Source organism: Drosophila yakuba, chromosome 2R (genome assembly GCF_016746365.2).
Source record: "Drosophila yakuba strain Tai18E2 chromosome 2R, Prin_Dyak_Tai18E2_2.1, whole genome shotgun sequence".
Taxonomy (NCBI): Eukaryota; Metazoa; Arthropoda; class Insecta; order Diptera; family Drosophilidae; genus Drosophila; species Drosophila yakuba.
Genome location: NC_052528.2, coordinates 14,718,769 through 14,740,898, shown reverse-complemented (window position 1 = coordinate 14,740,898; position 22,130 = coordinate 14,718,769). Strand labels below are relative to the sequence as shown.

The 22,130-nt window shown below is 43.4% G+C and overlaps 4 protein-coding genes across 11 annotated transcripts; 3 read left to right on the top strand and 1 right to left on the bottom strand.

Annotated features, from left to right (window-relative positions):
* Positions 1 to 520: 520 nt before the first annotated feature.
* On the top strand, positions 521 to 6,327 carry LOC6530671 (leucine-rich repeat-containing protein 4B). Its single transcript, XM_002091533.4, has 7 exons — positions 521 to 795; positions 4,492 to 4,677; positions 4,909 to 5,052; positions 5,118 to 5,322; positions 5,379 to 5,564; positions 5,646 to 5,801; positions 5,868 to 6,327. The coding sequence occupies exons 2-7, from the start codon at positions 4,495 to 4,497 to the stop codon at positions 6,023 to 6,025; spliced, it is 1,032 nt and encodes a 343-aa protein (XP_002091569.1). The 5' UTR covers positions 521 to 795; positions 4,492 to 4,494; the 3' UTR covers positions 6,026 to 6,327.
* A 1,001-nt stretch (positions 6,328 to 7,328) lies between these two features.
* On the top strand, positions 7,329 to 17,372 carry LOC6530670 (glycogenin-1). Of its 7 annotated transcripts, none has more exons than XM_039372314.2 (8): positions 7,329 to 7,467; positions 11,362 to 11,672; positions 11,796 to 12,085; positions 12,145 to 12,325; positions 12,521 to 12,586; positions 13,648 to 14,316; positions 15,282 to 15,483; positions 16,963 to 17,372. In XM_039372314.2, the coding sequence occupies exons 1-8, from the start codon at positions 7,461 to 7,463 to the stop codon at positions 17,370 to 17,372; spliced, it is 2,136 nt and encodes a 711-aa protein (XP_039228248.1). In that variant the 5' UTR covers positions 7,329 to 7,460. The 7 variants fall into 7 exon arrangements, with proteins under 7 accessions (XP_039228248.1, XP_015051867.1, XP_015051868.1 ...); XM_015196381.3 differs by lacking the exon at positions 7,329 to 7,467 and adding an exon at positions 10,068 to 10,342; XM_015196382.3 differs by lacking the exons at positions 7,329 to 7,467; positions 12,521 to 12,586 and adding an exon at positions 10,073 to 10,342.
* LOC6530669 lies at positions 7,329 to 19,824 on the top strand. 2 transcript variants are annotated; one of them, XM_015196383.2, is made up of 3 exons: positions 7,329 to 7,467; positions 18,115 to 19,350; positions 19,417 to 19,824. In XM_015196383.2, exons 1-3 carry the CDS (start codon positions 7,461 to 7,463, stop codon positions 19,482 to 19,484), a joined length of 1,311 nt encoding a protein of 436 aa, XP_015051869.1. In that variant the 5' UTR covers positions 7,329 to 7,460; the 3' UTR covers positions 19,485 to 19,824. The 2 variants fall into 2 exon arrangements, with proteins under 2 accessions (XP_015051869.1, XP_002091567.1); XM_002091531.4 differs by lacking the exon at positions 7,329 to 7,467 and having other exon boundaries at positions 18,091 to 19,350.
* On the bottom strand, positions 19,732 to 21,945 carry LOC6530668 (UDP-glycosyltransferase UGT5). The gene is made up of 4 exons (XM_002091530.3): positions 21,792 to 21,945; positions 21,273 to 21,531; positions 20,552 to 21,217; positions 19,732 to 20,488 (listed from the first exon to the last, which is right to left on the bottom strand). The coding sequence occupies exons 1-4, from the start codon at positions 21,792 to 21,794 to the stop codon at positions 19,821 to 19,823; spliced, it is 1,596 nt and encodes a 531-aa protein (XP_002091566.2). The 5' UTR covers positions 21,795 to 21,945; the 3' UTR covers positions 19,732 to 19,820.
* Positions 21,946 to 22,130: the final 185 nt, after the last annotated feature.

Genomic DNA, 22,130 nt, shown 5'->3' with positions numbered 1-22,130 from the left:
GGAGATCTCTGGGTGTCTGAAAGTGGGACCTGCTTCTGATAAGAAGGGTATTAAGATGTCTGCCCACATTTACGATGCGGATCAAGCTCTCATTTCCGAGTATCGTCGTATCATTCATCACTTAGTTGGTCGCGATATCATTCATACGCGTTTACAACTGTATTTTCAGCTGGCGTGGATGCTTCATTAGATTCCGCTGGATCGATTTCGTTTATCAATCGCTTGCTAATTGAATGAGTGGCCGGCTAAATCAGAAATGTCCACATGCGAGCTGTCAAAATCCCGAAAACAATTCAATTTCATGTTTCCACACAGTGTATCAGTTTCCATTGCTGTTATCATTGGGGCCTTGTCGCAGAGAGCGCTACACTCTCTCTCTCTCTTCACTCCGAATTTTCCTTTCGAATTTTCCCAGTGCAGCGGTGTCAACGCTTTATCAGCGTTTTTCGGTGTGAGTGCTCGGGCGGTCGCATCGTCGGATCGTCGGAGTCCGAAAGGCCCAAAACTGAACCGATCGTTTCAATTCTGTGTCTGCGGTTGAATTGAACGGTTCCGGCCAACGTGAGCGCGCACGTAACGATCGCTATATCATTCTACGGCGTAATCGTAACTCTTTTAATGCGATAATTAATAAATAAATATAAAAGTGTTTAAAAAAAATATATAATCCAAGAATCTTCTAACTGTATACAGTGCTGTGTGTGTGGTGAACTAACAAGAATCCTACCAGTTTACAAGGATTATCTCTGCCGACTTTAAATGGGATTATACCTGAACACTTGAATTTCCCCAGCGGTAAGCGGACGGAAAAATCTGTTTTGGAACAGAAACCTTTTATTTTTTTTTTGAGATTTTGGATTTTTTGCCTTTTTGATAGTACTGCGGGGTCTGGCGGGTTATCGTGAATGGTGCAACCACATAGTACTACGACTAGATTGCACAACAGCTGTGTAAGCTATATTGAATTTTCTAATCAGCAAACTTAGCATTGAAATGTGTCCCAGTCTCTGGATTTCGTCGAGTTCTATATGCCATGGTGTCCGCATTGAAAAGAGTCTCCACGAAAGAGCATAATGCGATAGAATCCAAGTTAAATTGATTTCAATTAGGGGAGGCAGCACTACGGCAATTGGAGGCTTTCTGTGTGTGTGCCATACATATCTTGCAGATAAAATAAAAATTGTACTATATACTTGCTGTGTGTATACGAAAAGAAACGCTTTGGGGAAGGAAAAGCATGGCTGTTTATTTAGTAATTAACTCTGGTAGAGCACGTAGGGAACACCTGCTTATCAAGGCAGAGACTAATCTCTACAGCCAGTGTTCTGGAAAAGTAACTAAAGTCGCAGGAAAAGAGACGTTCTAAACAAAGTAAAGCTATACGAAATGTCGTACTTATAAATAATACTTTCATTGCAACTTGGACTCGTATCCATTTAAAGTTTACTTACAAATAAACAAAATATGATATTTTTGACTGGCATTCCGATAAAGTAGAGTAGCGAATTCTTTTGTTTCTCGCTCTTTTCAGTCCCTGGGGAAATGTTTTCTTGATTGTGTTTAATTGAAATAAATGAACAACGCTTTTTTATGCTATACCAACAATCTTTACCGGGGCCATTTCAATTAATTCTTTTTCGTTCTTCGCATCGCAAGTTATAATTTTGAAAGAAGCTATCAGCAGAATGGGGCACTTACTTGATAAGAGCACTTGACGTACTCTGATAAGCTTCGGTTTTCAGGAAAATGTGATACTTACCCAATGGCATTTCTGGCGCGGACGAGAAGGTAGCCAAGATCGGAAGCTTGTCTCAAGCGATGTTTCATCACTGCATCAGAGAGGAGTCCAAACAAATAAATCTTTATCGTACCCGCGAGAATTGTGAATAAATCTCGGGGCCTTCCAGCGCACACACCTGTTGGGGGTCGGCAAGGGAGGGGGTGGAGCTGAAAGATATATATGCTGATCGGGCGGGGCATACCCGATAATATATGCCTACTTCTGCGACGCCCACAATGTGTGACAGGAACTATCACAAGAGCACATAAATCCATTCACAAATGTTTAGAATGTTATTAAAATATTTGATACTAATTTCGAGTTTTTTTTCCCCTGTTTTTTTGGTATGCCACCCAATTTTTAGGGGGATTTTCGATTTCATGTTGCGTTTTGTTAGCCCAATAATCGCTTGGCCTGGTGAACAGATAAATAATCCCTCCTCGTCATATTTATCATATTAAGCAGGCTGCAATCCGTTGGTCGACAGTCGGATCCGGATAGCTGAATGGATCGCTAGCGTCTTGGACCATTCCGATCCGTAACCCATTTCTGCCACCCCATTCGCGTTTCCCATTGTTTGTCTGGTCTGCCGCCTGATTGGGCCTAATATATAAATAAATATTGAAGCAGAACAAATGCGGCGAAAGTGGAAAACATAAATTCTGACCCCAACCAATCCACCTCCAAAATGAACAATGTCTAAGGCTAATACGGATTCTCCATTTAATTTGAGTGGATATGCCATTTGGTGCCTGGCATTAGCCCTTTTTATGGCCAGTTTCCTTGAATTCTCAGCCCTCTAAAGAAAATTGTATAATAAAGTCGGCCGGGTATGGGATGCAATCTCTTCACATCCAAAAGTTTGCATTTGGTCGCCACTGTTTATGCTGGCATCTCTCTCTGGCTGCCGTTTTGGGCTTTTTTGGTTAATTTTAATTTAAATATATGAAATATATTTATAGCCATTGTTGCGGTTGCTGTCAGTCCGAAAAAAAGTGTGGAAATAGCTTCAATATTTCGTTTGATATTTTCTGCTTCGTTTTTTCGCTGATTCGACAGGCGGCTCTAATGACAGAGGTAGGCGCACACACTGGGTGGCAAAAGTGTGCGCCAGGTTTTCTCTGGCGGAGCACACTTATTGGCAGAACTGTGTTCCATCCTCTATGTTTTCATTTTTGTGAGCACATGCCTCTCAAGTGGAGCGCAACATTTGTTGGTCAAAGGCCAAGACACTTCAGCTAGCTGGAAAATAACAAAAATTAATAAATGGCCGAATCATAATGGCTAAATGGGGACCATGAATCATTTGTATATTACCAAGACATCGCTGCTAGTATGAGCAACGAATGGTTACTAACTTTATAATTGATTAGCACTCTTTTGTTGCCTTTGTAAACGGCCCAGATCTTATCGGCCAACTGGGGACTCCATACGTCTTAATTCCGCCACTTGGACGGGCTCAAAGTGATTTGCCAATATGGATGGATATCTACGCTGTCGTTCATCATTCATTGGCAAGCTTTTGAGTTTCGTGTAAATAGAACTACCCATTTTTGCTGACCCACAATTGATTTCTCGAGAACTTCAGCATGGTTGGCGAAATGATGAAAACTTCAGCTGCGACAGCAATTAGTCCGAATGTCACAAATGCAAAATTACAATACTCAAGACATTACTCATGAGGTTCGGTTTTCATTTTCACATTTTTCACAATGCGAATATCACGCAAAGCCAGCTGATACAAAGTTGGGAAACGTGCAATTTTCTGATTGCCCTTCAATGGGGCGTGACACACACATTAACAATGGACTCTGGCCATTTCCATTTCCCAAATGTGCATTCCGAGTGGGCTTACATGCCCAGATCATGTCAAGATATATGTACTTATCCTGAGGTATAAATCACGTTGAAGCATTCCTATTTCTGGCCCATAATTGATTATTGGTTTTCATTTTCCCCCCATATATTTTTTTTGGCAAATTTCGGAAAATGCTTTTGTGAATCTGACACATTGCAAAGAGGTATAAAAGCATTTTAATGGAATATTTGTATGATTTATAGCTACCCCTTTTACTGTTTGATCTAGAATCAAAAGATATACACACATAACGATAAGATATTGTACAAGGAAGCAGGCAAGACGCTCCCAAAATGTATCTATATCTATTAAACAGTGAGTGAGTCAGGTATTTTCGGGCTAGTTGCTTTTATTATTATTATAGGGCCGCAACTGTTTCCGCCGCCGCAATGCGGAATCATCTTTTGTTGATGTGCATGAATGCAGCGGGAATGACACTGATTGTGTGTTACGTATACGTAATATGAACATCGCTCATACGCAGGCCAACAGCTGACCTAGGCTTCAAATTCGAGCTTTGTTTGATTCTGCAGCAGTGTATGTATCTGTAGCTGCCATGGGTTAATTTCATCTGCCAGGTGCGGGAGATTCGCTTGATTGAATGCTTTCAGCTTCGGATGCGGATCCGCATTCACCCCCAAAATACCAACCCAGACCCAGACCCCCAGTGATCGGCAATGATCTTGTAAATTGTTAATTCGAAAATAAACGCTTTGACGCGCCCATGGGCGATTGTTTGCTTCAATTTATTGTTCTAGCTTTAATCAAGAAAATAAACAAGTTGGCGCCAAAATGAAGTCCCACAGTTTAGTTCAACATATTTATCTATATTTCTTTCCATTTATTTTCGCAGAGCATGGACCTGCATTGGCAGCTGCTCACGTTTATCGTGTGCCTCCAGTTGTTGCGTTCCGCCGGCTTCATCCTTCAGCCGGAAGTGCGCAAGTGCAGCTACGGCCACATCGACAAGTTGCTGCGCATTCGATGCTACGACTTGGACCTGAAGGAGGTGCCCCAGAACCTCAAGACCTCGGTGGAGGTGAGTAATGATTGCGGGGTCAGGCGATCAGACGTGATCATTACTGGGACCCCTCGTCACAGTTAGCCTCAATTGAGCTTAATTAAAGAATAAAGAAGTTGCCCACAAACATAAATTTATCCATTACATGCATACATATACATACACGTTGTGTATGGGAACCATACCCTTCCCATTGATAACTCTCTACTGAAATTAAATGATCTGACAATTTAATGGCTACTTTTGCAGGTTCTGGATCTATCGCACAATCGCATCAGGAGACTGAAAACTAGCTCGTTTCAGAGATACACGGACATTAAGTTTCTGATGCTCTATGATAACATGATCTTATCGGTGGAGGTGGGAACCTTCGAGTCACTTACCTCGCTCCAGGTAACAACTACATCCAATTAATCAGCGAGTGTGTCTTTAATTAATTTCTTAATCGAAATTCCCAGGAAATTGATCTTTCGAATAATGGATTGACTACAATACCGCTGGAGTTGTTTCAGCTGCCGCGACTGAGAAACCTCTACATCGACAGCAACGAGCTGACATCTCTTAATCTCCAAGCACTGGAGAAGCCCATCCGGGCACCACTGGAGTACCTGAACGTGGCAGGTTGCGAGCTGCAGGAGTTACCCGACTTGGGAATACTTCCCAGTAAGTAAACGTCTCTAAAGATATAAATCTATCTAAAATTGAGCAATCCTCTTCAGAGCTATGGCAACTAAATGCCTCGATGAATCCGCTGGAGAACTTCAGGATCGACAGCCTGGCTAATATGTGCCACCTGCAGGTCATCGATCTGACCAAGTCGCAGCTGAGCCAGTGTGGCTGCCAGCAGGTCACCAACCATCTCATGATGCTCGGCGCCAGTCCGAAGTTCGTGCCAGTTTGCTTGGGTAAGTGATGGCGATGGAGGCGATGCAGTCGGAGCAGCTGCTTATTTTTGGCACATGACCAACTTGCAATTCCATTTTCAGAGGCGCTCGACAACCGCGTATGTCCACTGCCCTACAATCGGACGATCCATTCGCCAACATTCGCCAGTTGCCAGACTACACTGCAGTTTGCCGAAACGCGCAGCTTTTGGCTCTTTGGAGCTGGCTGTTTTGGCGGAGTTTGTTTTGTGCTTTTAAGTGAGTTAACTACACTAAAATTGTGTTCTATTCGATATAAGTAAATTCATGTTCTACCACCCACAGTTGTCATCTTCTGCGTGATACACTGTAGGAGAAAACGAGCCCAGCGACGAAAGAGGAATGCCCAGAAGCGAAAGCCGTTTGTGATCTCGCCCAGAAACGCCATCAATAACCGTCAGCCGGAGGACGAGCCTCTGCACTGTGATACTGCCCGAAAATAGCACTTTAGTTAGTTAATTAGTTGCGTAGTTAGTCTTAGGGGCCAGTTATTTATTACCTACCATTTACGCCTTAGTTTAGCCTTAGGACAACCGTCTACCTAGCAAACTGCCTTAAATTCTTTACCAAAAATCACAAAAAATCACCAAAAACTAAAAACAACGCCATCAAAGGAAAATTGCCTTGCTCAAATGCCATCGCTTATTTATTTGGTTTTATACGTAACATAGATCTAGTAAGTCTGCTAAGGAGTAGATTTTTTATAACGAATGACAATAAAACATTGACTTAAACAATACATAAATGAATTGAGTTTGTTATTTTGATCTTCACTACGATATAAAATGTTTTGTTAATAAGGAATTAAACAGAGAAAAACATTGATAGATATTATTTAAAACAAGTTAATAATAGACATTTTAAAATAACACTAGATCATTTTAAAGTATATCAGCCTGAAAGTATGCAAGTCTTTTTCAAAATGAATTGAAGAGAAAGCTTTTCCATCACAGGCAACAAGTATGCAATGGTTTCACCGGCTCAATGCCGGTTGTCGTTTTAATGTAATGTAATTAGCAAATGGCAATAAAATCCATAAAAACTCGATTTTAATTCATGTAATAATAGATTTTTTAAATTATTTTGTTCGGCGTACGTTCTCTTAAAATGCTTTCGCAAATTGTCGCCACTCTTTGGCACTTTTACTACTACTACTCAATGTTCTCTTTTGATGACTTTCCTTTCGCACCTTTTTATCGCGCTCTCTCTGCGCCTCTCTCTCTTACGTTTATAGCCGGCGAGCAAAGAAGAAGCATAAATAGAAATGAAATATAAGTAAGCGGAATGCAAAATACTTTTTCTTTGGCGCCTTCCTGCTCACACACACATTCGCATTCGTGTATGAAACCAGAAAAAATGATATAGTATTTACACTGCACCTGTATATCGACTATAAAATACCTCTTACCTATTTTGTATTTTAAGTTATGCCTTATATGTTGTTATTTGTATATTAATTGAATTTATTAACAGTTTTGAAATAATATTTGGCTCGTGAATTTACATTCACTCTACATTTGTTATATTTTCAATTATAAATTTGCCGGCTAGCACACGCGCCCCATATACCCTTGATATTTCACGAGTAGGGGGTACAATAAATCTCCCACCGGCTTTTCTTGTGGTGGCCATCGACGTCGACTGCGCTGCCGGTGCCTCTGCATTGGCATTTAGGCATTTATGCCCACGGCAGTCGAACAGCCGCTTCAGATTCTCGTCATCGCTCGTGGAAGGCACATCGCAAACGCCGCTCTCGTTCTCGAATTTAGTGTGAAAGCTGAGCCACCCACCGCCCGCCGGAAAAGTCTCGCGAGTGTTCCGAAAAATCGAGTTTACTCCCCCCCACAAAAAAAATATATCAAATAAAATCCTAACAAAATGAGCAGTAAGTTGGGCCACAACCAAATCCAGAGCAAACAAATAAGAAAAGCAAGAAAAGAAAAGAAAAAAGAGAGTGTGTGTGTGTATGCATGGCTAAAGCTGGAAACTGAGAACTGAAAAGTCAGTAGAACAGCCTGCCCTAAGTTAAAGCTCCTTTGGCGTTTCCTGCTAATCAATCAACCAACCAACAAATCGCCATTTCTTCCATTTCGTAACACTCGCTTCAGGTTGGAGTTATGCAAAATCCGAATCTAAATCCGAATCGGATGCAAAATCAGAAGCTGAATCGAAATCATAGCGATAATCGCACTACTATAATATATATAATTATAAATCGAGCATAGAGCGCGCGCGATGGTGTGCGGCTACGACCTTTACTGACCTTCACTAGCGTACTAGCTCTGCCCACGGCCCCCCGCCTCATCACCATCACCACCCCCCGTTTCGCCGCTCTCTTCCGCTCAGTTTCTCTCTATTTTGAAACACTAACGTGCAGGAAAACATTTCAAAAACCCGAACATTGCACTGGAAACCAAAACTCTGGTTGTCCGTCTGGCCTATTTGTTTGTTTATGAAAAGTTTGTGCACAAAATCGCTGATAACGCGAAGCTCACATAACCTTCAATAAGAGAGAGAGATAGAGGGATAGAGAGCGAAAGAGAGAGAGCTTAAAGTTATGCTGATTCCGTTTTGTTGTGATTCCATTACATCGATTGCTGCGCTTTGTACCTGTCGCAATGCTGGGTGGTTAGGGTAATCCCACGTAGCGCCATTAGCCGCCTTATCATCATCCATTCGCCTTATCAGCGATGCGATTATTTCCGCATCTGCAGCCCATTCAGATTAGCGGCCCATTAAGGGATGCACTTCGCCTTGGCATTTTTCACACGCATTCTGGCTGACGTCCGGCGATCTTGTTTGCCCATATATACCTACATACATAATAATTTTCACAATCTATATGGGGATTTGATTCTATTTTTAAGTTCAATATGTATGGGTCGAAATTATGGCTGGCGACAGGCGCTAACAAGTTTTGGTGTGTTTCGAAAATAATATTAAATTTGCTTTTCGAAAAGTTTTCCACGCTCGAGAACATTCTTTTGTGTCGCCTCGCCCACTGGTAGAGTGTGTGTGATCTCTCACATTTTTCTCTTTCCTTGGAAATGCCATTAAATCTGCACGGATTTATGCCCGCATTAATCATCAACCTACGGCCACAGCAGCTGCCTTCAATTCTCTAGCCCGCAGGGATCTCCAGCATCTCGCGTTTCGGTCACCCATCATCCAACACGTACACATCCAAAACCATCCATGAGTCCCATGGTGATTCAATTTTCTAAAATTGCTGCGTCGCCTGTACCGAACCGATCGAATGCATCTCGCCTACCAGCCAGTCAGCCAGCCAGACACAATCTCATTTCATTTTACTTCGCATCGCCGGCGCTATTTTTAGTGAACTGCTCTTTCGGATACAGCATCGGCATCCACAAGATACACACGCCGCCTGCTGAGGTTTCCCGCAGAACTCGTTCCGCGCCATGCACTCGCCAATTTGTGCGTTGGTGTCGCCGGCGATCCCCAAGACGACTTCCTCCCAAGACCACTCCCTTCATCACATCCCATTATGCACTTCCAGAGTACAGGATGACATGGATGCATAGAACTCTTGCTAGTCCATGTAATAGGTCAGCAAATAACATATAGGCTGATATATTATGGTTTAAGTTACTTAAACATTCGTGTAGATCTACAATTTGTAGAACTATCTATACAGAATTTGCTATTAAGTTATTATTCTGGTTTGACTGTACTTCACTTCTTGTGCGCCGGCTGCAAATTATTGCGCTGCCTGAATGGGGACCCTGATAAACGGGTTTTCTGTGAGGGAAGGGATGGCTACCTCAAGGTCTTGGCTCCCCATTCATCTAATTGGTGACCCCATTCATGGTGGTGTCTGGCGTTAATCTGATCTGGGCCACATCACGTCTGAACGGGAATTTGTTCAGTCACTTGACCCAGACCCAAAAGCTCAACCCACGACCTTTTTTTCCAATCGCTTTGGCGGGGCGCTTTATCAGCTTTATTGTGCTACGGCCATACGCAATTGATAAAAGCGGGCAGAAGAAATTAGAGCGCAAACTCTGCTCAGCAAAGAGCGAGCTTAAGAGAGAGAGAGAACCTTAAAGGGAGAGCATTTCTCCCAGAAGAGTTCGCTCTTTTTACACTGTCAAAAAGAAGGAATTTTCCCACAGTTAGCTGTCACATAAATTGCTAATTTACCTATTTTTAAGTTTACGTGCTAAGCATATGTCTAAGTTAAATGTCGCGACGCATTCATTTTGACAATTTCAACAGTTGTTGAAATTATATATTTAGACCGAGTGTTGTTTATTTAATTTTGTTTAAATCGCCAAATTTATGACGATTGCCGAAAATTCCTTTTCACTGTTCTGCCACATAAGTTTTATTGTTTTGTGAATTTTTTTGTCATTTTTCGCACACACATCCGGTAAGTCAGAAATTAATAAGATCCATTCTAGTTTTGCCGAAAGTAAATGATTTCATTTTTATTTTAGGCCCAACGAATCATTTCACAAGCACACACACGCAAATAGAAAAGAAAGCATCTGTGTATCTTTCACCCGCCCACACACACCAATGCACACTCACACACACAAACACACATTAAAGAATCCGGCGGAGGATAGAGATAGTCCTGATCTCAGTCCAAATCAAGATCAAGATCAAGACCAAGATCAAGTTCAGCCTAGCGAATGCATTTGATTGCCGCTGTTTAGCTCGCTGTGCAGCCGTTACCATCAGAATGCGCATCCGCATCCGTAAATGTGTCCACATCCGTATCTGAATGCGAGAAGGTAGTTGTTGTTATCCACCTACTTGTTGTATCCTACGCTTCACAGTTCCTTTTCAGTTCGCTTCTCTAAAACCAAACAACCAACAAAAACCCAAGCCCATGTAAACAGAACTCTAATCTGACACTTAACCCGACTAAAGTTAGCTCAACGAAATGTATTAAGAATATATCATATATATACACACTTGTATATATATTCATCTATCTTACTTTATCGATTTGTAGCATTAATACCCGAATAATAATGTTCTAAATTCCATTTACATGTCAATAATCAAAATTGGAAATAAAAAATAATCGTACGTCTTCTCTATCTTAACTCTAATGAATTTTTAATTATCTAAACAGCAAGTCTGCATGGTTTAATAATTTATAAAAATTAGAATTTCTTTGAAATTCACTTGTAAATTGTGTACCATACGGATTCTGGCCTAATCTAGAACGAACTAATTCCCCATCGAGTGAGAAATCTGCACCCAAACAAAAAATAAAATCGTACTCATAATCGCCTCATAATCGTGTATATACATTGGTACATCTATCCCAGAAAGCGCCATGAATAATTATCTACAGCTTTTGCCCAACTAAATGCCAACTACGCAAAATTCTAATTGCCCGTTTGGACGCGCCTGAAATATGCTCTGCTCGAATTTGCCAATTCTTTATGGATTTTTTTTTTGCAATTTTATCTGCGTTAACAAAGCAAATGAATTTTGGTTGCATGTGGGCGATGCTGACGCAGTTGGAGATCTGCACACACCACTTGAACATATGTATACATATCTGTTCTATTTTAAATGGGGAACCCGAACAATCGCTTGTTTATTTATAATCCATAACGTTTTTTGCTGAATCTGAAACTAATAAATACAGCCAACTGCTGCAGTGAAACGTGCAGTGCAACAGTATCTTTTTGTGTTGTAACCCAATTTGTATCTCTGACTTTAGCCGTATCTCTGAGCTACTACATATCTATAGCATTTAATTTGCAATCGTATCTATATCTCTCGTCCCGAACAGAGTTCGCTTGGGTGACGCTGACGACAAATGACACGTACTCACTGGGTGCCTTGGTTTTGGCCCACTCCCTGAAGAGGGCCAAGACCGCCCATCAGCTAGCCGTTTTGGTCACGCCCAATGTCTCGCAGGCGATGCGCGACAGACTGACGGAGGTCTACAACGTGGTGCAGGAGGTCAATGTGCTCGACTCACAGGATGCCGCCAACCTGGCGCTCCTCTCCCGCCCCGAACTGGGCGTGACCTTCACAAAGCTCCACTGCTGGCGCCTCGTTCAGTTCGAGAAGTGCGTCTTCCTGGATGCGGATACACTGGTAAGATATGAAGTCGTACTGGAGGCTTACATAGACTTACATTACTTCTCCTGACTTGCACACATATCATTACATATGTATATATAAATATATATATTAAATATATGTCTTTTTCTTTTGTAGGTCTTGCAAAACTGCGACGAGCTGTTCGAGCGCGAGGAACTGTCGGCTGCTCCAGATGTCAGCTGGCCCGACTGCTTCAACTCCGGCGTGTTTGTCTTCAAACCGAGCGTGTACACCTTTGCCCAGATCACAGAGTTCGCCGTGAAGAATGGAAGCTTCGATGGCGGTGACCAGGGTCTGCTGAATCAGTTCTTTGCCGACTGGTCGACGGCGGACATCAAGAAGCATTTGCCATTTGTGTACAATGTGACGGCCTATGCCTCGTACTGTTATCTGCCCGCCTTCAAACAGTAAGTTCGCTATCTCTGTGGGACTGAGAATACAGTTTGTAATGGAATTTGGCTTGCAGGTTCAGAGATAAGATTAAGATTTTGCATTTCGCCGGCAAGCTGAAGCCATGGCTGATTCAGTTCAACTCGGAGACAAAGGTGGCCAGCGTTTCGTCGGAGTATGCCCATGCCCAGGATCTGATTCAGCTGTGGTGGAACATCTTCTGCGAAAATGTCATCCAGTCTCTGTCCACCGAAATGGTAAGTGCTATCTTTAATATGTATAACGCACATCTTGGAGATTTCCAGCGCCCCAACAATCTCTTATGTCTGCCCTTGTTCTTGAACGCCATACTGAAGCTAACCCAAGTTTTTTACTGTTTAACCCAATGTATTTGCTCCAATCCTCAAACAAAACAAAACCCCTGCTTCGTTTTCTAACCCGCTAATCGCAAGCAAACGCCAGGAAATGTTGCTAGTGATCGACCCGAGGGAGAAGTGGCCCACGGGTCCACTTTAGAGGTAAGCAGATCTTCAATTGCCGAACCATATCGCACCAGATCTGTATATACCTTGAGCACACCCCTGTGTAAATATCTTAATTATAACGCAAATATTTATTTATTTATCTATCTATGAATTCATCATCATCTGTGCGCCAAGTAAATAACCCAAGCAAACAAACAAACTCAGTTTCGATCTATTTGCCATTTATTTCTTGCCGATAGCTGCTGGCCTCAATATTGTTTCATTTCCCGCCTCTTTTCTATCTACTCGGTTTGAATACTTTGTTTTCGTTTTATTTTTGTATTGGTTTGCAATTTTCTGTTGATTTCTTCTCGATTAGCAGCCACGCCCCAGAGTAACCCATTTTTCGTTTTCTTTTCTGTATATTTTCCTTTACTTTTTTGGCCCCATAGGCAGACCAAATTTCAACTTATTTTCTTCTGTATTTTATCTGTAATTTTTGTCCAACTGTGTGTGTCTTGTGTGTGTGTGTGAGTGCTCGTCTTAGTGTTCACTTTCTTTATGTTTTTTTTCCTTTCTAATTTGCATCGATTTGGCCAAGAGCCAGGAAAATGTTTCGGTTTACGCCATCGATAGATGGAAATGATTCAAATCAAGATGGTCGGCTGCGGGTGATGCCAACAAAATTCAACTGAATCATTAGATATATCCCATAACACAAACACACACACACACACGATAGCACGCATTCGTGGGGGATCTCCTTCTTTTAGTACACACAAAAAAATTTTAATATATAGGATAATAATCATCAAGAAAGATTATTGAATTGAATCTGGTTCTAAATTCAGCAACCAGCTAGATAAGTTTTTGTAAAATATTATAAAGTGATTAAGTTTTTCTGTGTGTACCTTTCACTTTTACCCTTGTTATGTTTGTGCCGTTGGGTTTTTTATTTTTGCCAATTGATTTACTTTTCATTTACTCTTTATTTTTCAACTCCTGCTCTCCTATGTTGCGCATTCTGTAAATTATACTTTGCCATAAATAATACGTGGACTGCCGTATCGCATATAACTCGTGCATATAACTCTGTATATCTAACATTGTCTCAGTGCCTTTGCCTAAATATAATACGCACGCAAAGCGAATTTGCGGCGGATGAGCTGCATCAGCGGCAGCAGCATGAGTACTACCAGCAGCAGCAGCTGCACCACCAGCTGTTGCATGTGCGCCAGTTCCGCGATCCCTGGGCAGATTACTATGAGAATCTGGAGAAGGAGCTGCAGGAGCAGGAACAACGGCGGCATCAGCAGCAGCAGCACCACAATCCCAGCCAGAATCACAGCCAGGACAATGGGAATGCGGATGCGACTGCGATTGCGAATGAGATTGAAAATGAGAACGATAGCACGATTGCAAATGCAAATGCAAACGCGAATGCCACTGTGTGGCATCATGACGATGCATGCCACCCACCTCCGTCGACGAGTCCTTCGCCCCAAACCCAAAATCAAGCCCACAATGCCAATGCCACTGCCAATGCCGAAGGCTTTTCATCCGTAGATGTGAATAGCAATGAGCTAAACATTTCACAGCCACCTGAACACGCCTCCTCCTCCTCCGACACAGCCACGCCCACGCCCACGCCCACTGCCAATGCCACGCCCTCGCAAACGCCCACGCCCACGCCCACGCCTCATCATTCCGTGCATAGTCAGACAGTAGAAAAAGCGACAAACCACCAACAAGAACATGAAGTTGCAGCCACAACGCCGCCTGAGGTAAAGGCAATCAATCCAAACCTGGCCTGAGAACTACACAGAAAAAAGTCCTTCACTGTTAGATGTTAAATGGATTTTTTATAGCCTGAAACAAAAAAAGAAATTCTTAATTCAATTATCATATGATTTTCATTGCACCAAATGTAAAATGGGCTTTATGTTATATTGAATATATCTGCATATTTATAAACCAAAGTGACATTTTTTCTGTGTAGGAATCCCGATTCCCAACCAAACAAACCAAAAGCATTGGATAACGGTGTGCAAGTGTAAAAGTGCTAGTGCAAGTGATAGTGATAATGTAATGTCCTGGTTTTCGTCTAGTCACTGTTTTGCATACGAATTGTCATTGTCGTCTTCATTGTCCTTCGGTCATCGTTCATTGTTCATGGTCCCTGGTCCTTGGTCCTTGGTCCTTGGTCCTTGGTACTTGGTTCATGGTTCAGCGTTGTGTATGTGGCCTGGATAAGGGCATTTGTTGATTTATTATTAGTTGGCCTGGCACCTGGTCAAGCATTAATGTAGATGGAACATGGGAAGCTTGCTCCCCATTCGGTCAACAACATAATCATCATCTTGAAACTCAAACGCTGCCAAAAGCAGGCACACCATCCTCGTGTTGCATGCGCATTTTATAGCCACCTGCATCTCTATTCAGCCCACTTTCACATAGTAATCTGCCAGAGAGTTGCAGGGACACGCATTGCAAACGCAAGCAGCCGGAGCTCAACGCGTCGTATACTTGATTTATGCCTCGAGTAGCACTCTGTTGTCACATTAATCATACGCCCCGAGCACCGTAACTAACATCTCAATGTTGTCAACCGCTCGTCTGCGTCCTAGTACTAGCTTAATCCGTAGTGCATGAAATGTTCTAATACACCTAGCTACATATGTATATACTCCCCCTTTGCAGCACCCCAATGTAACCAAGCACTTAATCAATTTAATTAACATACTTTCAGGCGGGTCTGGCTGGTGCTCTGTCACAGCTCCGCATCGGTCAGCAGCGAACTCCCGAACAGGAGGCCTACGAGAACCAGATGCGCCGCCAGTGCTGGGAGTCCGGACAGATTGACTACTCCGGTGCCGATTCGTTCGAGAACATATGGAAGAAGATATCGCAGACGCTGGAGAGGAAGACCGAGAAGGAGTCGGAAGAAACTGGTAGCTCATAGATACAAAACCGAAACTAAACAGAACAAACAAATGCAAATCGTTCGTTATTCGTCGTTTTGTTGCCATTTTTTTCTTGTACACGCACACACGTACAGCACACTCAACCACTGCGTCCCCCCCTCTTCACCTAAAATGAAAGTCCCCCCCGCCCCACACACAGACCAGAGCCAAACACGCACACAATCGTATTTCCAAACCCCCATCCCCTTTGGGAGGCAGGCGCACTGTTGCCAATGCCAAGGAGCACCCGGTCTAATTGAAATTTAAGGTTTGGCCAAAAAATGTTGTCGAAACGAATTCTTCAGAGTGTCATAAATGCAATTTTTATTTGCCTCCCCCCTTACACACCCATACACGCACACACACACGCAACTTGTTAAAAAAAATGAGCGAGAAAGCAGAGAAATTTTAATTAAGTTTTCAAATTAAACTTTTTGCACTGCTGCTGCTCTCGACATACGTGATGTGTTGCGATGTGTATGTGGGCGACACACTTGGCACAGTTGCCCCAATCGCCTCCCCCCAAGCCCCCGCCCCTTTTTTCCTTTCCCTCGGACAAAATCGAGAAAAAATGAGCACACTTGGCCCGGCCACAAAGTTTTACACTTCATTGTATTTTAATTGAAATTTTTGTACTTTCACCCTCTCGTGTGCTTACCGATTTATGGCGATGACTTTCCAGCTCATCTGCATCAAAACTCATTGCGGCATAAAGGCCATTTCCTGTCCTTGCCTCCCCTTTCCCTGCCCTTTTTCCCTAACTGTTCCAACACATATGTACATATGTTTTTCCTATGAATAAAATGCAAACAATGAGTGTATACAATAACTTTAGAAAAGATAAACGAAAACCATTTAAAATAAAGTAAAAAATCAAAACTGAAATTGTAGACCACATTTTGTGGCTATTGTGTATATGTATCTGGATCTGTGTGTGTGTGTGTGTGAGTGTGTGTCCAAAGTGCACCGCCCCCTTTTCGCCCACTTTTCGAATCGAATTCGAGCTGAGCGTTAAATGTTTGTTTCAAGTGTTTTGGCAGCCTAACTTTTCTATCTATATACGTATATATACCATTTATGTTATAATTTACATTTTGCAAATATTGTCGTAATATTTATTTGAGAACAACAACAACAACAAAGAAACCCCAAACAACACAAACAAAAATTTTCAATTTAAGAAACTCTGTTTTCCAATCTGCATTTTTATTTTAGCAGTTAAGTTACGTTACGTTCTTCTTTCACATTTTATCGCCCTTTCAGTTGTGTACTTTTAAGCCATCTTAGCCATGGAAAGCATTGGGTCTAAGTTCGAGGTCTTAGAACCATCACATAGCCATATAAGAGCCAGCACCATTCACCCATTGCATCTTAGCCATCAGACATCACCAGCATCACAGCATTGCAAGACGATGTAGCTGAATCGAATTAAAACTACTGTCTCGTTACCCCTAACCACATTTGCAGATAATGATAGCGATAGTGACCCTGCTAACCCACTAAGCACAGTTCAATTGCTAAACGAAGCCGCCAGCATGCTGCTGCATCCGCCCGAGAAATCTTCAACTTCGAAGGCGATGAAAGCGAATGGGTCGACTGGGAATGGATCCCAACTCGGCGACCAGTCGCATCTCACCTCCCCAGCAACTAACAAACAGCCTGCGAATGCAACTGCTTCCTCCACCGCCTCCTTAAAACAGAGTCCACAGAAGCGACAGGAGAGACCGCATCCACAACCGGAACCGGAACTGGAACCGAGACCACAACCACAGCCACAGCCGCAGGCAACACAGCAGCACATCAGGATGCAGCCAGGCGGCGGAAATGGCAGCGTCTCCAAGAGCGGCAAACAGAGGTCCGCCCGCAAGTTCAAATAGCAATTACTGAAGCTGCTGATGCACTACAGCTGCCTGCCACACCTGGCGTGCCGCTGCAAGTCGCAGTACCGGCGGCTGGAACCCAATCTGGATACCGAACCCCAACCCGTACACGTCTAACCCGACGATTGATAGACAGATCCGAGGACGTACAAAGCGTATGCCACGTTAAATGCTGTACAAATTGCTTGCCAAGTGGCTCTTAGACGAAGTCTCTAAAGTAATCAAAATCAAACTAAATGTAACGTCAAATTTAACTATATACATTTTTAATGCAATGATTATCAGGACACCAATGATTCTATAAGTGAAATATTAATATAGGCGTTTTTTTTTTGTTAGTTATTGTACTTACACCAGATAGCTTGCAACTTGGTTGCCATTTGAATTGCCATTGAATTTAAAGTCGCTTTGAAATCTTGAAAGTTGAAAGTAGTATAAAATGCATAGTAAGTGACATTTCTTAGAGCGACACGGATGAGGGAGATACTAAAGAAACTGAGACAAGAACTTTATTGAGAACGTCTAAGGGTCCCTTGATTTACCCAAATACCACGCTGCCTTACAAGGGAATCGAATGCAATATCTTAGACTTAGCATAGTGTAAGACAAGAGCTAATACTAGATGTAAGCCGCAAGTGCTTTGGATAACCCTAGATGCAAACACACACTCAGGAGCTTGGATGATATCGCCCTATATACCATACCATATACTATACACACATGCATCCAAACACCACAGAGCTACTGACCTCCGCGGACATCGAAGATGGTAAGGTGGAGTTCGACAAGGCCACCGGAGCCAGCACCACGTACAAGGTGATCGAGGGTGGCTACGAGGTGATCACCACCTCCCCCCAGCCCAATGGAACCGTCAAGACCCAGGTGCGAACCTTCTGGGATCCCAAGCCCGTTAGCGAGGAGGATCTGAAGAAGGAGCAGGAAAACAAGAAGCTGGTCCAGAAGCGTCTGGGCAAGGAGATCCGCATCGATGAGCGCACCACCATGCTGACCCGTGCCATCGAGGGTGGCTACGAGGAGGTGTACACCACCATCAACGAGGATGGAACTCGCAGCACTCGCACCAAGACCTTCTTCGACTCCGTTCCTACGGAGGTGGATGAGAACACGGCCGCCAAGCTGAACAAGAACAAGAAGAACGTGACCAGGAAGTCATCGGTGGACTCCACCGATTCCACAGAATCCTCCCGTCGCATTGTCCAGAAGCAGCAGAAGAACGTGGTCCAGAACTATGGTGAGCAGACCAACTCCACCACCACATCGGAGCGCAGAGTGTCGGTGACCCAGAACATCGAGATCACCGAAAACAATCGCACCGTGCGCAAGAACTCGCTGCAGGAGCAGAACGTCAAGGCCATCACATCCACCTCGAACACCTCGACCAGCGATAAGAAGCAAAAGAAGAAGCCCAAGTCTTCGGCCCCACCACCACCCGCTGACTTCTTCCAGAACGATACCACCTCTGTGGCCTCGAAGCGGGTGCCCGGCGGAGTGGAGTACACCTATTCCACGCAGCTGGATTCCGGCAAGACCATCACCACCTCGAAGACTGTCTATGAGGAGGAGGAGGTGGAGCTCACCGAGGAGGAGATTCGCCAATACAAGAAGACCCTGAAGGACGCCGAGAAGCACAAGAACGTCTCCACCACCAAGAAGCTCAAGTCCGAGTCGGGCACCAAGAAGATCGTCCCATCCGAAAACCCCGGAGATGTGACAACCGTGGAGACCATCAAAATCGAAGGTGGCACCGAGTACCACTACACCACCGTGACATCCGAGGGCATCGTGAAGAAGGCCGTAAAAACTGTCTACGACCCAGTGCCCAGCCAGAAGTCCAATCCCGATGACACCGACGAGGAGGAGATCATCGAGGAGTACGAGGAGGAGATCATCGAGCCCGGCGAGAAGAGCGTGAAGACTATCGAGACCATCAAGCAGCTGCCCACTAAGTTCGAGGGTAAGGATAAAGCAACCCACCTCATCCGCAACTAAGTTTTATTAACCATAGATTTTTCTTTCGCAGAGGAAGTGACCATCACTCATGAGAGGAAGGAGAAGAAGGTAAAGAAGTCTATGGTCATAAGCCAGTAGAGGTCGCCGCTTGCCCACACCGAAACACACGTAAACCCACACGACACTCACACAACACAAGGCACAACAATACACACAAAAACAAGCTTTTGAAATGGCCCGAAGACAGAAGAAAGGCCCTGCGAAGATCCCAAGCTAATTCTCCTGACCTATTTCAGCATCCAGTTCAGTTAGTTGCGGGCGGTCTTTGCACGCTACTCGTTAGCTTTGTTATCAATTACCAGCTGTCTAGTGCCCTAGAAATGTATTACGAAATTATCCAAAATTTATTACAAGAAACTATCTAACATATTTGTAGCCTTTTTTGTTAACAAAAATAAAACTCAAGTTTTGGTTCTAATTCTTCTTGGTCTTCTTCTTCGGAGTGCTCTTTGGCTTGGAGCTCCTGCGGCAGATCAGGATTAGAGCCACGATGGGCAGGAGAATCACTGCGATAGCTAGACCCGCAATGTCTAGAAGGTAGAACTGGTACCAGGGCAGCTGCACGCCAGCGGACACCAGATGAGGAGCACCTCGGTGCTCGATCACATAGTTGATCCAGTACATGGCCGTATCCATAGCTCCAAGTGGGCGATCGCGGAATATCCGAGAGGCCTTCTTAATGTTGTTTCTGTACTTTGGATTCTCAATCAGTTCCAGCAGTAGACCTCGCAATTCTTCCACCGTGACTTTCCGGTAATCCAATCCCAGAGCATATTCTGCCTTTTTACCCTGGTTAATGTTCTGATGCTGATCGCAGTAGACGGGCATTCCCAATATGGGAACACTATTGTACACCGCCTCCTGTGTGCCGAAGAGTCCTCCATGGGCAATGAAAACTTTGACATTGGGATGCGCCAGGATGTCGCCTTGAGGTAACCAACTTTGCACCTTCACATTATCAGGCAGATTGGGCAGGGACTCATCCTCGAACTTCCAGAGAACGCGTTGCTTCAGACTGCCAAAGACTTCTAGGAAAACCTTTAGCTTTTCAGGCGGCAAATCGGCACTTCTTACCTGGGACCCTATGGGGAAATAAAAAAAGTCATTAGTTTTTATAATAAACTCTCAGGGATGAGAGCACGAACCCAAGCTAAAGTAAATGGCTCCATGTGTAGCTCCGTCCAGGAATTTTTTAAGGTGTTCCGGTAGCGCCTTTGGAGGTTGAATGTGCAAACCGCCCACTGGGATCATATTATACGCCAGTGGCCTCGAGGAAGCCAGAGGCACGTAGGTGTTCAACAGAATGGCAGAAACATTTCGCTCAAGTTCTTTGATGGTGGGAACTCTGTCGAGGAGTTTGGAGAAATGCTTCCTTAAGACGGCATCCTGTCCGGGGTAGTAGGAGAACTCTCTGACGAGATCCTCGGCTGCACTGATGGCCACATTTCCGATGCGTTCCCACAACGACATGCGGTCCGTATAGGGCATAAAGGCATGTGGAACAAATGACCAAGGAGACACTATTCCAAACATCTGACTAAAGTAGTTAGCAATACCAAAAGTCGAAACAGTTATGATGGGGATCTGGTACAGGTGTCCCAGGATGAGGGCACCCTCGTTGAAGAATTGCTCCGCCAGCAGCAGATCGTATTTGCCAATCTTGTTCTTCTCATTGATTACAGCCTGAATCTCCGGTTGCTCGAATGCAAAATCCGTACTGTGGGTACCCATCACTTTGACCATTCGGAGGAATGAAAAAGTTGGCAAATCCGTCATTTCCAAAACAGTGTTTTTGTTGGTCATCTCCTTAACTATAAGACGGTAATGACGTTGATATATACAAATTAATTGAGCAACTATACTTACTTTCTGGCCAAAAGTCGTATTGAGGAATCAATACTTCCCTATAGTTTGATCCAAGGTTCTCCTTGGACAAGGAAAACGGAGTAATGAAGGTAACTTCATGTCCTTGCTTCACCAACTCTCGTATGATGGCATTGGTCATCATGAAGTGGCTCTTCCCAGGAAAAAAGAAAGCTGCCAAGATGCGGGAACCAGTACCCAACTCTAGTTGCTGAAGAGCAACCAGACATAGGAGAAAAAAATGCAGAACACTTTTCGAACTCTGTAAAATGCAAAGTTTTCATCATTAAATAAATTAAAGCAAGAGCGCTACGTGAAATCAAACAGTCCTTCATTTGACTGTGAACTCTCAAATAGTATAAGTTGATAACAGGTTACTTTAGTTCAAATTTCGTAACTTTCCTCTATTAAGATTTCAAAGCTTTTTGGCCGGTGTTTTACCCTTTAATTCAATTTATACAAAAATAAAGCTTTTAAAGCTCTCTGTTATTCGCCTAATATATCTACAAAATATCAACAAACCATTGTGATTCCGTCTGTTTTCCGACGATAGCAGCAATCAGCAACCGACTCAGTGGACCGCCTTCAAACGACTGCGAATGGGCTTAGATAGATCGTTCGTTGAAGTCGAACGGCCTTATATGTAACAATAATATGTTTATATAAAACCCTAGAGAATAGCAAAAGTATTAGTCTGCGTGAGGTTCGTGCGGAAAACGAGAGAGCTATATATGTCAAGAAGACGCATTTCGTCAGCGTAATCTACAAAATATGCTTTATCATCATGTAATCGTTAGATGACTTACTGATAATAAGATGTTATGCTTTTAAAAGATTATAAACGTAGTTTTGGCTAATCTA